Source organism: Camelus bactrianus, chromosome 16 (assembly GCF_048773025.1).
Source record: "Camelus bactrianus isolate YW-2024 breed Bactrian camel chromosome 16, ASM4877302v1, whole genome shotgun sequence".
In the NCBI taxonomy this organism is placed as follows: domain Eukaryota; kingdom Metazoa; phylum Chordata; class Mammalia; order Artiodactyla; family Camelidae; genus Camelus; species Camelus bactrianus.
The window spans coordinates 34840587-34856913 of NC_133554.1; the positions used below are offsets into that span (position 1 = coordinate 34840587).

The 16327-nt window shown below is 33.7% G+C and overlaps 1 protein-coding gene across 4 annotated transcripts in view; it reads left to right on the forward strand.

Annotated features, from left to right (window-relative positions):
* CCT6B (chaperonin containing TCP1 subunit 6B) overlaps positions 1–16327 on the forward strand; it is a 254898-nt gene that overhangs the window by 14392 nt on the left and 224179 nt on the right. For 3 of the 4 annotated variants that reach the window (XM_074343036.1, XM_045506947.2, XM_045506948.2), the window contains exons 8-14: positions 907–989; positions 1347–1443; positions 1726–1873; positions 6486–6619; positions 7919–8021; positions 9368–9440; positions 9959–10008. In XM_074343036.1, the coding sequence (XP_074199137.1) occupies positions 907–989; positions 1347–1443; positions 1726–1873; positions 6486–6619; positions 7919–8021; positions 9368–9440; positions 9959–10008 (688 nt within the window). Of the gene's footprint in view, positions 1–906; positions 990–1346; positions 1444–1725; positions 1874–6485; positions 6620–7918; positions 8022–9367; positions 9441–9958; positions 10151–16327 lie in introns of those variants that run through there. The other variant, XM_010970421.3, reaches the window with a different exon arrangement.

Consider the following 16327-nt stretch of genomic DNA (forward strand, 5'->3'; position numbering starts at 1 on the left):
GAATTCTCAATCTATCCCTTCCCACCCCCTTTACCGCCTGGTAAATAAGTTTGTTCTGTGTCTGTGAGTCTGTTTCTGTTTTGTAGATAAGTTCATTTGATCTTTTTTTTATAGATTCCACATATAAGTAATATCATATGGTATTTTTTCTTTCTCTTTCTGACTAACTTCATTTAGAATGACTATCTCCAGGCCCATCCATTGTTGCTGCAAATGGCATTATTTTATTCTTTTTTTTTTTTTTGGCTGAGTAGTATTCTATTATATATATGTACCATATCTTCTTTATCCAGTCATCAGACAAATGGATTTTAATGTGAAGGAGCATGAAAAGTTCATTCATATAGTTTTATCTTCTACTTTGGAACTAACCTTTAAGAAGCTACCCCTTGTTGAGTTTTAGTATAGTATTGAAGAACATACACATTTATTGGAAAAGGGTATTAAGATGTTCCTCCCTTTTCCAGCACATATCTATGTGACGCCAGGTTTTCTTCATGTACTTTAACCAAAACAATGTACCATTCCAAATTGAATGCAGAAGCAAATATGAAAATCCAGCTGTTTTCTATTAAGATAGATATTAAAAAGATTTGCCAAAATGTAAAACAATGCCACTACTCTTACTATATATTTTTTGTTAGGAAATTATAATAAATTCTCATTAAAATGTTATCTATGTTAACATAAACGAGTTTATTATTATTTTAAGTGGATTAATACATATTTCAAAAATATCTCAATTTTCATTTATAATGTGATAAATATTATATATACAGCACATATAAATGAAAGCTCCTTGGGTTCTTAATAATTTTTAAGCTTGTGAAGTGGTGCTGAGACCCAAAAGTTTGAGAACTACTGTCTTAAAACATGTTTGTAACTTTTATGCTAATTTGATTATAGGGAATTGATCCACTTTCCTTAGATGCTCTTGCAAAACACGGCATAGTAGCTCTTCGCAGAGCAAAAAGAAGAAATATGGAAAGGTAAGCTTGCAGATAATTATGTATCCTAAATTTTTTAACAGGCTAAACTGAAATTATCCCATATGTACTCCTTTTAGCTTATGTGTAAATGTTGTTGAGCAAAGTAGTAGCATACAAATTCCAAATTTTGTTTGTAATTTCGGTAAATAATGGAACTGGCAAAAATCAAGTTTGTTAACCTACCTCAGAACTTTTTCTCATCCAAACCTCAGAAGGTTTTCGTCTTCTTAAAATGGATTGAAAAAACAGTGCAATACAGTTGCAAAGTCTTCTGTGTTAGGTATCTTTTCACATTTAAGAAATTAGTCTTTTATGTTTTCCATAACCAAAGCTGTGGTGACATACATGTAATTTCAGACTCTCTCTTGCTTGTGGTGGAATGGCCATGAATTCTTTTGAAGACCTCAGTGTAGATTGCTTGGGACATGCTGGTCTTGTACATGAGTATACATTAGTGAGTATTTCTATGGATAGTGGTTATAAAGTGAACAGTATCCTTTTTTTTTTAATTAAACCTTTTAATTCACGTTTTATATTTCAAGACTCCACAGGACAGATTTTATAATTTACTTCCCTAAATGTTAAGAGTTCAAATATAACTTAACTGCTTTTAATATATATTTAATTATGTGTCATAAGAAAAATTCACATGAAGATTGGATTCTAGTATTATAAACTAGGTCTTGATTTCATACTGACATTACATATTAAGTTTATGTCTTGTATTATCCTCTAGGGTGAGGAAAAGTTCACTTTTATCGAGGACTGTGTTAACCCTCGCTCTGTCACCTTGTTGGTTAAAGGACCAAATAAGCATACTCTCACACAAATCAAGGATGCTGTGAGAGATGGACTTCGTGCTATCAAAAATGCCATTGAAGACGGTAAGTTCTTTTTTTGTGATAGAAATGAACCTCATGTATTTTTAAAATAGTAATAAGTCTATCATGGTATTTATATTATTTTAAAAGATATGAATGACTACTATTCTTTCATTTCACTTTGGACAATTTATAGTTTGGATTGTGAAGTTTTCTCTTGGAATACTCTGAATAGTATGGTACTTTTTAAATTAATTTCTATTTATTAAATGAAATACCCTCAATTTAATGCTGTAGTATCTTTTTTTTTTTTTACAAGTTTAGTTTTAAAACCATGAAAAACTTTTAAAGCTTAGCACCCTCATTACTTCATTGAGCTTTATTACCTCAGGTGCAGTGTAATTTTAAGAAAGATTAGGAAAGAATATTAGCATTTATTATTTATTGATAATTTATTGCCAGCCTTCTAAAAGGAGTTAGGGTAGATAATTCAATAAAAACATACATGTTTAAAATAGAATAATAAGCACGTGAAAAGATGTTCAACATCATTAGTCGTTAGGGAAATGAAAATCAAAATCACAAAGAGATACCATTTCACAACTATTAGGATGGCTATTATCAAAAAGCTTGATGATAATAAATGTTGACAAAAATGTGGAGAAATTGGAACCCTCATACATTGCTGGTGGAAACTGCTGGAAAACATTTAGGCAGTTCCTGAAAAGGTGAAACATGGAGTTATTATATGACCCAGCAAACCAGTTCTTAGATGTGTCTGCAAGTGAGTTGGAAACATATGTCCACACAAAAAACTTAGACATGAATGTGCAGAGCAGCCAAACTGTGGAAACAATCCAAATATTCATTAGCTGATGAATGAGTAAATGAAATGTGATATATCTATACAATAGAGTATTATAAAGGAATAAATACTAATATATGGTACAACATGGATCTACCTCAAGGATGACCTTGAAAACATTATGTTAAGTTAAAGAATCTAGGCACAAAAGTCTATGTGTTATATGATTCCATTTATCTGAATCTAGGAAAGGCAAATCCACACAGACAGAAAGTAGATTAGTGATTGCCAGGGACTGGGGGAAGGGAAATAGGGTATGATTGCTAATGGAATTAGCGAGTGGTGATGATCGCACAACTCTGTGAATATACTAAAAACTACTGAAGAGTACACTTTAAAAGGCTGAATTTATGAATTGTATCTCAAAAAATAGAGTAATAAACTCTATAAACAATACATCAGGTTTGTCTTATAAGTAAAAACATAGATGTGAACTAATAGCAAAATAAAAGCTGAAATGGAAAATTAGAACTTAGGAAAAAAATATGAATTCTTTTTTAGCAAACATAATAGTCACTATAAATATTTAAGCTACCAGAACATAAAAAAATATAGTCAGTAACATAGGTTTCATTATTGAAAAGGAGAAAACACAGCAGTTCCTAAATTAAAAAAATACGGGGCTTGAAATAAGGGCCTCCTTCTTTTAGTCACTTTTGATAAAAGCCAGCAGCATGTTTTCAAGAACATAAATAAATATGATTCAGGCATGAAGCCTTTGGTAGTTCAACCTGATTCTTAGAATTTAGAATACAGAGAAAAATGGATTTTTTAAAAAGTCACTTTAAGCACTTAGTTTTTTAAGAAATAATTTATCAAGCTAAAATTGACATATAATGAACTATACATATTGAAAGTGTACAGCCATGAACCTGTCCCTTCTATCAAGATAATGAACATATTTATCACCCCCGAAAGTTATCTCATTGACCCTTGGTAATCTTTCCTTCCTGCCTCTTCCAGCATCATGCTATGCTCAGCCAACCACCAGTCAGCTTTCTGTTGCTATGGATTAGGTGCTATAGATTAGATTTTCTAGACTTTTGCATGAATGGAATAATACAGTATGTATTCTTTTTTGGTTTGGCTTCTTTTAGTCAGTGTAATTACTTTTAAATTAATTGATGTCATTATATTTATCAGTAGTTCATTCATTTTATTGCTACATAGTATTTCATTATATGAATGTACTACAATTTGGTTCATCAAATTCGCCAGTTGATGAATATTTGATTGTTACAGTTCTTAGCTATTAAAACTGCCGAACTGTTTTGCCAAGGACCATTTACATTCCTACCAGCTGTTTATGAGCATTCCAGTTCTGTATCCTCACCAAGTCATTTTATTTTATGTTATTTTATTTTTATTTGCAAGTTATTTTGGTTATTTGAAATCCTTTGCATTTCATATCAATTTTAGAATCAGCTTGTCAAATTCTACTAAAAAACTACTGGGATTTTAACTGGAATTTCATTGAATCTGTGGATCAGTTTGGGGGTAATTGATATCTTAACAATATTGAGTTACGGTACATCTTTCTATTTATTTGAGTTTTCTTGAATCTATCTCAGCAATATTTTACATGTTTTAGTATGTGAGTATACTCAGTTTTTTTCATCTCGCAAAACTGTAGTTCTGTACCTGTAAAACAATAAATCCATTCTCTTCTCCCCTTGGCCCCTGGAAATCACCATTCTTCATCCTGTCTCTTATGAATTTGTCTGGTCTATGTACCTTGTATGAATAGGATCTTACAGTATTTGTCCATTTCTTATTTCACTTAGCCTGATGTCTTCAGTTCAACCATGCTGTAGCCTGCGTCAGAATTTTCTTCCTTTGTTAAGGTGAATAACATTCCATTGTATGTATATACCACATTTTATTTATCCATTCATCTGTTGGTGGAAACTTGGGTTGTTTGAGTAGTGCTGCTGTGTCTGCTCTTCTTTTTTATATATTATTGGATTTGATGTTAAAACTCCATTAAGAATTTTTGCATTTACATTTGTAAGGGGTATTGGTTTGTATATATTTTTTTCTTGTGATGACTTTATCTTTTTTGCCTTTCGAATAATGCTGGCTTCATAAGAATGAGTTGGAAAGTGTTTTTTCCTCTTTAATGTTATGAAAGTGTTGAACTCTTGTGTAGAATTGGTATTAGTGTTTCCTTAAATGTTTGGTAGAATTCGCCAGTAAAGCCATCTGGACCTGGTTTTCTTCATGGGAGGATTTTAAACTACAGATTCAGTCTCTTTAGTAGATACAGGACTATTCAGGTTATCTTTTTTTTTCTTAAGTGAGCCTTGTGTCTTTCAAGAAATTTGTCCACTTCATCTAAGATCATACTGCCCATGAGCTAAATCTGGTTTGCTGCCTGTTTTTGATAAATAAATTTATACTGGAACATGGCTACACCCATTTGTTCATGTATCATCTGTAACTTTGTGCTATGCCAGCATAACTGAATAGTTGCAAAAGAGATGGCATGGCCTACAGAGCCTAAGATATTTATTATCTGGCCTTTTGCAGGAAGTTCGCCAACCCCTGACCTAAGTGTTCAAATTTATTGGCATAAAGTTGTTCGTAATATTTCCTTATTATCCTTTTAATATCTGTAGAATCTGTAGTGGCAGATTTCTATACCATTTCTTTTCTGACATTGGTCATTTTTATTTCACTGCTTCCAACTCTAATCGGTACTATTTTCATCCCTCTGCTTACATTAGGTTTCATTTGCTCTTCCATTCCTAGTTTCCTAAGGTGGAAGTTGAGGTCATTGGTTTGAGACCTTTCTGCTTTTCTAATATGGGTGTTTAGTGATCTAAATTTCTCTTCTGGTACTGCTTTGGTAGCAGCCCACACATTTTGATATGTTGTGTTTTCACAGGAGAAGGGGATCAAGGTAAATTTCAAAGCTACTGGTAATGTTCTGTTTCTTAAGCTAGGTGTTAAGTACATGGGTACATTTATTTTTTATACCTTATACATGTAAATATTCTTTTGTGTGTATTCAGTATTTAACAAGGAACTTTTTAAAAGTGTGAATGGGAGATGAGGATGTAATTACCTTGTGGGTAGAGAAATCTCTTGAGCAGCTATATTGCATAGTGAAGCAGAGAAAGGGGGTAGTAATTTAAGAATGATATGAGATAAAAGGAGAGATTCTTTCTGTGTTTTTTTGTTTTAAAGACAGGTGATTCCAAAGCAAGTTTGATGATTCAAAGAGTCATAAACTTTATAAAACCATACAAGGAGGTATAAAAGTCATATCCTGATATGAAAACTGTTGTGTTTAACCAGAGCTTTTGCTTAGAATAATAAGAACTCCTACATTTTTTTTCTCAGGTAGCAGTTTGGGTTCTACTCCAGTATAGAAAACAGATACTTCATTGAATCCCAAGAATTCTATGCCAAAAACCATGGCCAGATTACCTTGGCCTAAAATTTTTTCCAAATCAGATTTTGTAATTAGTTATATGCCACTGTAAATTATAAATGACTACTTTTTAAATGTAGTCATAAAGGAGAAAGATGAAGGTGGAAGAAATGTTTACTTCTACAATGAAATAAGCTATTTGTAGCCAGTTGTCTGAACTGCGGTTAGTTATCTACTGGTGTATAACTTCAGGATATTTCATAAGACATCTGAGTAATCACTGAGCTGTGCAACTTATTTTATTTCTGTATATATTTAAATCCATTATAGATGTAGGCAAGATAATAGAACACAATTGAATAGCTAGTTATTTTTTTCTCTGTTTCGCCTGTGTAGTATGTCTTACCAATCATCTTTTATTCCCCCTCCAATAGGTTGTGTGGTTCCAGGAGCGGGTGCAGTTGAAGTGGCAATAGCTGAAGCTCTAGTTGCACACAAGCACAGTATAAAAGGAAGAGCTCGTCTCGGGGTCCAGGCTTTTGCTGACGCTTTACTCATTATCCCTAAGGTACAACTATCCTAATGGCCAAAGAACAACTGGTTAGACATAAGATGTTTAATTTTAAATTGCTCATGTTATCTAGCAGCAGAGTACAAAGTCAGGTATTTACTTGTATTTCCCCACACAGTTTTGTCTAAGCTATTCTACAGCTAAAGGAGGGAAGCTTTTGGGATAACAGTTCTGAATCCTTGTAGGAGTTTCATGAAATGGCTAAATTACCACTTTACTTCCATCTCTGAGCTACAAAAGTTATGTTAACTCTAAATTTTTTTTTTCAAAAATGGTTCATGATTAATCATAATGAAAAAGTTTAGAACTTAGAATTTAGATTTTGAGTAGACCTTTATTTTATTGGTGGTATGCAAAGTATTATCACTTTAAATTGTGGGAATTGAGAACTTCAGGCTGTTTAGCACTCCCAAATACTAGATTGCATTTTCGTAGTCATCATAATTCCTAGAAAAGGAGAGAAATCAGATTTTTTCCATGTATCAACAGAAGGACAGAGAACTGCCTTTTTTCCTTTGCTTTAATTTAGTTGTGAACCACTTGGAAACACAGAAAAACTATTTCAAATATTCTATATCCATGAATTAAAACATTACTAACAATGCTAGCAAAGTCTTTTTGATAATTGCTTTAAAATTATCCATAATTTGTGGAATCTTTGTGAATCAGATATTTATTTTTTCTTCCCCCAAAGGGCAAAGTCAGCAAATAATGATCCTGTAGTTGACACACATTGGTAAATCTGGTATACGCTTGGTGGTACCTTTTCACTCATCATTTGTTGGTTTAGGATCACTTGGAAATAAGCCTGGCTTGGAGCGCAGGTATCTCCATCCCTGTTGCCACAGGTTATGACTCTCCTCATGTGAATGAGGGGCATAGGTATGCTGCAAATAGGCAGGTTTCCTTTAGCAAGTGCTCAGGAAAAAGTGGAAAACGTGTGGCTAAGGAGACTAGAGAAAATAAGAATACCATACTACTTCCTTCCATTTAAAATATTTTGTGAGGAGGGAAATTAATGTTTTGGGGTAGGGGAAGGGGAAACTCTAATGTCTTCCTCAGAATTTGGTGTGATATACATAGGGAAAATGTTTAAGTAAATATAAAAACTACTAGATACACAAAATAATAATTTGATTTAGATTAAGAATGGAATTCTTCAAAAGGAGATTACTACTATATTGTGGATATGTCTTCACAAGACTTAGAGAGCAGTACCTTATTTTTTATATCTGGTATTCAAATATGTATGAAGGTATTCCATAGATACATTTATTATTATTTTTATTCCTAAAGGTTCTTGCTCAGAATTCTGGTTATGACCTGCAAGAAGCACTAGTAAAAGTTCAGGCTGAGCATTGTGAATCAAAACAACCTGTTGGCATTGATTTGAATACAGGTAAGAAAGTGAAGAAAAACTAGCTGTTTAATGAAAAAAAGAGGTTATACTACATCCAGAACTTACAGCAAGGGGGTGGAGGTTTGGATGACTTTAATATTTAAGTTTTGGGTGCTTTTAGTTTACTTTTGAACTTCCTAAAAGAAAATATTCATTCATTTAAGAGATAGTTATGGAGTGCTTATTATTTGACTTTTTGGATTCATACAGGGTAAGACTGACAAAAATCCTTGCCCTTGTGAGCTTATGATATAGCAGGGAAGGATATGCAGTAAATAATAACCTTAATAAGTAAATACCTTTAGCATTTTTAAAGGTAATAAATTCTGTGAAAAAAATAAAGGAGTAGTATAAGGATGACTGTGAATGGTAGCACAGGAACGTGGGGAGGGGGTTTCAGTTTAAAGAGTGTAGCCAGGGTAGGCCTCGTTGAGAATGTCTGCTGAACAAAATCAAAGGAAGTTAGGAAGTTGGCCATGTGGGAACTAGGTAGGAGGAACAGCCAGTGGAAAAGCCAGTGTCTGATGTTTTTGAGGAGGAAGGAGATTAGAGAGGTAATAGAAGATCAGATCGTGCAGGGGTATGTGGGCCGGTCTAAGGACTTTGACTTTTTTCTGCAGTGGGAGAGGGAGCAGTTTTGAACAGAGGTGTGACAGTCTAATTCTGTTTAAAAGGATCACTCTTGCTACTCTGTGGAGAGGAATCAACTGAACAACTGGAAGATTGGAATTGCCATTAACTATATTGGAGAAGACTGGGGGTAGAGCAGGTTGCGGTGATGGGAGATCAGCACTGAGTTTTGGCAAAGTGAAATTTGAAGTGTCTGTAGGAATTAAAGTAAAATAGACAGTTGGATGTACAAGTCTGGAGCTCAAGAAAGAGGTCTGGCTTGGAGATAAAAACTCAAAAGAGTCGTCAGAGTATGCATGTTTTAAATCCAGAAGATTGATTGAGATCACCTCTGGAGTGACTGTAGAGAGAGGAGAGAAGAGTCGAGGACTGAGCCTTTGGTTACTCCAGCATTAAGAGCTCAGGGGGAACAGGAAGAACCAGTGAAGCCACTGAAGCACAGAAAAGGAGCCACTAGTGCAAAAGGAACAAGCCAGGCAGATGCAGTGTCCTGGAAGAGAAGTAAAGAGTGGTCAGGAGGGTGTGGTCAGCTGTGTCAGGTGCTGCTGACAGATGAGGCCTGAGAGATGACTGTTGGATTTGACAACATGGAGGTCATTGGTGACCTTGACAATAGTAGTTTTGATGGTACATTTAAATATCGTTAGAATATGCAACCAATATTAACAGAATGTATCAGGATTGTAATACTGAAATAGTTTGTTGTTACTTTGCAGGTGAGCCAATGGTAGCAGCAGATGCAGGCGTTTGGGATAATTATTGTGTGAAAAAACAACTTCTTCACTCTTGGTAAGTTTGTAATAATAAAAGAGAAAGACTTTTAGGGACATAATTGATAACATAAAGATTTTTCTATTATTTTTGCTCTGCTATAGTGGAAAAATGGTTGAGTGTGTGAAAAGGCATGGTATCCAGTATTAAGACTAACTTCTGTTATTTTATAGTCCTTTTTACATTTTAGTTCTAGCAGTGTAAGTTACAGGAAATGTTACTCTTACTGTTTATTTAAGGGAGAAGGGAAAGAAGGAAGTTTACTGACATAAGGCCACATGCATAGTGGGAAAAAAATCAAATGATGTGCTAAAAGTGAGCTCAGTTTTGCTGGAATATAAAATCAGGCTCCTACTCTATCAGCAAAGGGGTGAAATTATAATACAAAGGGTTAGGTTTGTACTTATAATAGCTTTGTCTTATCTCATAGCAACATCGCTGCAGAACAAAGTGCCTTTAGTAGCTGAAGATTGCTTGGGGGGAAAGATAAGAGTGGGTTGGTAAGCTTACTCACTCTGTCCAATCTTTTTCCTCAGCACAGTGATTGCCACCAACATTCTCCTGGTTGATGAAATTATGCGAGCTGGTATGTCTTCTCTCAAAGGGTGATTGAGTTCAAAATCAACTCTTCTAGAGGCTGAGGTTTAGCATATCTTATATCCAACTACCATTATAGAGCCTGAGCCATTCTTAATTTTATACAATAAATGCAGTTTATATTTGTTGGTCTTAGAAGTCTCAGTATTTTATCAAGTTATAAAGAACGCAAAATATTTCACAGTAAAGAAATAATAATGAAAATATTTTTTCTTTAGGAGTTCTAACTCCCTTCCCTTTATTGTATGTGTGATATTATGATATAATAAGAAATATATATTTGGTCTGTATCCCCAGTTCTTGGCACAAGAGCTGCTAAAACCTTTGTAATTTCCTGAGTAATAGGGATGATAGGAACATTTGAAAATATAACACCTAGTCTTAGTCCCTGGTTCCTGACATAAGAGCTTCTAAGTTCCTTGAAATCTCTGGAATTAATGAGCGTCTTTTTGTATGCTAATAAGACGACTCTTGATGTGTCCCTAGATAGCTTTTTGATGGGGGCTGGTTGCCGGAGGAACCAGGCATGTGATTAGAGGGTTAGAACTTTAAGCCTCTCTGCCCTACCACCTCCAGGGAAGGGAAAGGGGCTGGAGATTGAGTTTCTAATCAATTATACCTACCTGATGAAGCCTCCATAAAAATCCCTGAACTGTGGGGTTTGGAGAGCCTCCAGGTTGGTGAACACATCTGTGTGCCAGGAGAGTGGTACACTCCAGCTCCATGGGGACAGAAGCTCCTGCCTGCACTCAGGACGCTTAAGGTCCTCGCCCTATGTACCTGTGCCTCTGGCTGTTTATCTGTATTCTTTATAATATCTTTATAATAAACTGGTAAGTCTGTTTCCCTAAGTTCTGTGAGCTGTTATAGCAAATTATCAAACGTGAAGGGAAGGTCATGGGAACCCCTGATTTGTGGCCAAATTGGACCGAAGTGTGGGTAACATGGGGACCCACTACTTGTGATTGGTGTCTGAAGTGGTGGGTAGTCTTGTGGTCCTGAGCACTTAACCTGTGGGGTCTACGTTGCTTCTAGGTAGTTAGTGTCAGGATTGAATTGTAGGATACCCAGTTGGTGTCTGGAGAGTTGGAGAATTGGTTGTTATGGGAAAACCCTCATACATTTTATGTCAAAAGGTTATGAGTAAAGGAAACAGTTTCCTTAGTATGCTATTGCAGTTTTCCTGAAATAGAATCTGTTATGATTCTTAGACTTTTTGGACAACTTTTAATGAAAAAAATATGGAGCAGAGATTTTAGAACATCCAAGTCAATTTCCAGTTTATCAGAAGGTATAAATGTAATGGCGAAATGTTTATTCTCTCAAAATTCCTTCAGTAGCTTCCTGCTGCCACTCTTTCCTCTAATAAATATGACATCATTTTGTGAGTATATCTTTGAGTTTCACTAATACCTGACAGTTTATTTAGAATATAGTTTATGATATTTTACCTGGCTCTATGGTACATATGATCAGCAACTTAACGCTACTGTGCTAACTCTGGTAGCTCTCTGACTGGATGGTTAGATAGAGCAGGTCTCATCCGGAAGGGTTGGGGTTGTTGGCACCAACACTGGGAAATAATTTTTTTTTGGCTTTGAATGGAGCTATTCTATGTAAGTATTATAGCAATATCTTTCTTCTTTGAAACACCAGAATTAATCTATTGTACTTTTTTATTATTTTTAGGCTCCTTGTAGTTAACTTCTTTCCATGGATGCACGTTGATGAGGTTAAAATATGACAGGTGAATTAATAGAACTTTGGCCTATTAGTGCGTGTGGGGGAGAGTTCATTTAACCATTTAATACCTTGGTTGAGAACCTATAGTTGTACAGCCTGGTTTTTCCCACTTAGTATGTTGTCAGCATCTTTCCAAGTTAATATCTACGCTTCTGACTTGTAACTTTTTTGTGGTTACGTGACATCTCATTGTATGGCTATTCTGCAATTTATTTAACTAATTCTGTTTTCAATTTTTTCCCATTATAAACAGACATCTTTTTTAGCCTCTATCCTTATTTTATAGGATAGGCCTTTTAAAATAAGTGTATCATGCATATTGCCAGACTTTTTCTATGTGAAATGTTTAAATTATTAAGTGCTTAAAATATATTGCCACCTTCTCCTATCCCCTCCTCATCAGATGCTTTTCCTGCCCTTTATCCCTAGAAAAAAAGACTACCTAGAGGTATTCTTTGGTCTTTGATATATATCATCCCATGCACTTAAAAAAAAAAACTTTTAATATTTTTGCAAATACCTGCAACAATATAAAGTTTATTTTGGGGTTTTTAAAATGTATTGAAAGTATATACTTTTGCTGCTTTTATTTCTTACTAAACATACGGTTTTGAAATTTTCACATTCATCCATTTTAGCTGTTTTCTAGTATTCCAGTGTATTTCTATACTATAAAGTATTTACTATCGATGGACCTTTTGATTATTTCTAACTTTACGTCATTTGAACATTACGGCATTGAATTTCTATGTACGTGTCTCCTTGGGCACATATGGGAGAGTGTTTCTTGGGACTGTACCTAGAAATGGAATTGCTGGGGTTTAGGGCTCCTCATCTTTATTTTTACTAAGTGGTTATACCAATTTACATTCTCCCCTGTAGTTCCAAGTCTCTACAACCTTGCCAAGTGTTGGTATTTTTAAACTTTAAATTTTTGCCAATCTGAAGGGTATAAAATTATATCTCCTCTTAATAGCAATTACCTTGATTGCTAGTGAAATTGAACATATTTTCATAAATCTATTGACCATTTTCAGTTCTGTAAAATTCTCTTCATATTGTTGCCCATTTTTTTCATTGAATTTGTTTTTGATTACTGTTAGATATCTATCTGTGTTTCACAATATTTTCTCCCAGATTAAAGCTTCTTCACTTTTGAAAAGTACACAAGAGAATTTGATACACATATTTTTATTTTTGCGTACTGAAATTTAGCATTTTTTTTTAGTTTGTTTTTCTGTGCTTCTACAAGAAATTCCTACTTCAATAATATTTTCTTATATTTTATGAGTTTTAAAAATTTATCACATTTAGGCTTCTAATTCATCTGGAATTTATTTTTATGTGCTGTGGTATATGTTGTAGATCATTTTTTTTCCCATATTGCTAACCAAGTATTCTTATACCTGCTGATTTGTGATACCACCTCTATCATATACCAAGGTCTATTGCATTCCTTTTGACTGATTGAATTTTCTTTACTTGAGTTTGTTTCTGTTTAAATATTTTGTTCCATTGGTCTGGTAGGTTGTTATTGTATCAATACCACATTGCTTTAATTCTTAAAATTTATGGAAAGTCTTGATGTGTGGTAGGGCGATTTCCCCAACCCCTTTATTTTTTTCAAAATTGTTTTGGCTATTCCTGGACCTCATCTTTTCCCTCTTCCATATGGGTTTTAGAATCAGCTTGTTGTGTTATATGTTTTGATAAGAATTTTAGAATTTCAGTGACTCTATAAATAATTTCAGGTAGAAATGGGTATATATATATATTCCTCTCACTCATAAATATTTTATATCACTTCATTTATGTCTTACTAAATGCTTCAGGGTTTTTTTTAAATTAGTAAATGCTTTCTTTTCAATGAAGCTTTAAGTGTTTCCTATAAAAATGTATTACATCTTTGATTAGATTTATTACTATGTATCTTATTTTACAAGCTATTATAAATACCATCTTTTACAAAAATTGTATTTTTAAATTGTTCATTGCTGTACTGTAGGCCCTCTATGGAGTTTTATATATTGGCTTTTGTAACCTTGCTACACTCTCTTATTAGTGCAATGGTGCAAACTCTTATTTGTTTATAGTTTATTTTGGATTATCTAGGTTGATAATAACAGTTTAGTTCTTTTTTCTTTTCTACTCCTTGTACTATCTCTACTATTTTTCTGTTTTATTGAGCTGCCTAAGACCTTTTGTATAATATTGAATAGAAGCAATGACAGTCACCTTTATCCTGTTCTTGCCTTTAATGGAGATATTTCTGGCATTTTACTGGGTTTTTTGTTTGTTTATTTTGTTTTTGTTGTGAAATGTTGGCAGGTAGTCAGCTATATAAGGTTAAGTCTGATCCTTTGTATTTCTGTTTTGCTAAGAGATTTTTTTCAAAAAGTTATGATTGTTGAATTTTATCAAATGCTTTTCTGCATACATTGAGTTTTTTCTTTAATGTGTTAATGTGGTGACCTACTTTTATACATTTTCTAATGTTAAACTATTCTTGTATTCTTGAGATAAATCCTCTTTGATTGTGACATACCGTATTTGTTGATTCTGAGATTCAGATTTTTCACATTTTCACATTTCTATAATTAGAATATGTTTAACAGTCAATGGCATCTTCTAATTGCTCTTCCTTGAACTTGGTTACCCTGTAATTCCTTAGCGTTTTAGTCAACAACCCTTTAAGGACCATTTGAGGAAGAAATAGGAGTCTTGATTGTTGCCTGAAAGTTTTCTGTTTTTATCTTCTGGTAAAGTAAAGAAAATTTTAGCATCAGAACTCTACAGATACGTGTCAGTGGCTTAGAAGAAAATGCCAGAGTAGAGACTCTTACATGAAATGTTACACGCTACCCCCTCTGGATGGCAGGAATGGATATCAAAGGCCTTGAGTTGAAAAGTGGTTTAGAAGAGTTGGACTTCAATATGAAGATCTTACTGTATTAACTTTGCTTATGTTTCCCTCATTAAGAATATATAAGAATGATAGATGATAAAAATCTGTGTAAGTAACTCTAAAAAGCTCCTTCAGCGAGTATAAAATAAAATGTGCAAGTGATAAGGACACATTACATTATGGTTGAAGTAACAGCATTTTTCTTTCTTAGAATAAAAATAATGGTGTATCTTATAATCAGTGACATTTTCAATTTGGTGAAATATCATATTAACTTTTTATATATTACTGGACTTGATGCTAATACTTATTTAGGTTTTTATATGTGTTCATAAGCAGGATTGGTCTATAATTTTCCTTGTTGACTATTCTTGTCCAGTTTTGGTATCAGTGACATTCCAGCCTCATAAAATGAGTTGGGGAATTCTTCTTTTCCTCTGGAACAGTTTGAGTCAGTAAGATGGAGGGTTATCTCTTCCTTAACAGTGTGGTCTTAGCCTAGTAGTTTTTTAAATGAGAGGGATAGATTTTTGACTACTGATAGCTTTCTTCATTGCTTTAAGTCTGGCGTTTTCTATTTCTTTTTGAGTCTGTTTTGATGATTTATATTTTTATGGAAACCTTCTATAAAGTGATGCTTTTCCCCTTAAAATCTTATGTCATATGTTACTCTAGAGATGTTGTCTCTTTTTGGTGTGGTGGGGCTGGTGGGTGGGAGTTGAGAGAGGATAATATTTTTCTAGTATCCTTTTACTTTCTTTGTTTTTAGAAGTATGTCTCTACAAATAGCTTATAGCTAGATTTTTATTATTTAAGAAAATTCAGTCTGACATTTCTTTTAACTGGGAAGTTTAGTTAATATTTTGTGCCTAATGATATATTGGATTTATTTCTACCATATAATTTTGATACTTTCTGTTTATCCTTCTTTTTTATGCTTTTTCTCCTTTACTACCTTCTGGATTGACCCAGTTTTTAAATTTAGTTTATTACCTGCCCTTTTCCCTTTGCTAGTTTGGAAATGATACATCTTATTATTATTTTAAACATTTTAGCTTGCTTACTTGTACAGTTAATAACTCTCTGTTCCTCTCTAACAATACAAAGTCCTTAAAACATTTTAATTATTCCCTCTTGTTTTACACGTGTTCTTATTCAATATTTTAGTTCCATTTTGCCTTTTAAATCCCCTTAGTCATCATAATAATTATTATTGTTTTATACAGCGAGTTCCTGTTTATATTTTCCATATGTTGTAACATTTCTTTTTTCACCGCTCTTTCTTGCAACTGTCCTTTTCCAACTGGGTTCACTTTCTTTCTTTCTATTGTATATCCTAGTTCTAGTATAAGCCTGATAGTAGTACTCTCGGTTTTGCTTCCCCCAAAGGTCTTTATTGCCCTCTGCTATTGAATGGTAATTTACGTATAGTATTTGTCCTTCTGTGTCTGGCTTATTTCACTTAGCGTAATGACTTCAAGGTTCATGTGTTGTGGCAAGTGTTAGAATTTCCTTCTTTTTAAAGACTGAGTAATATTCCATTGCATGTGTATAACACATTTCACTTATCTAAGTTTACTGTTATTTTCACTCAGCATTTTGAAAATACTATCCTATTGTTTTCTGCTTTGTGTATGCATTATTCATGCTTTATAATTTC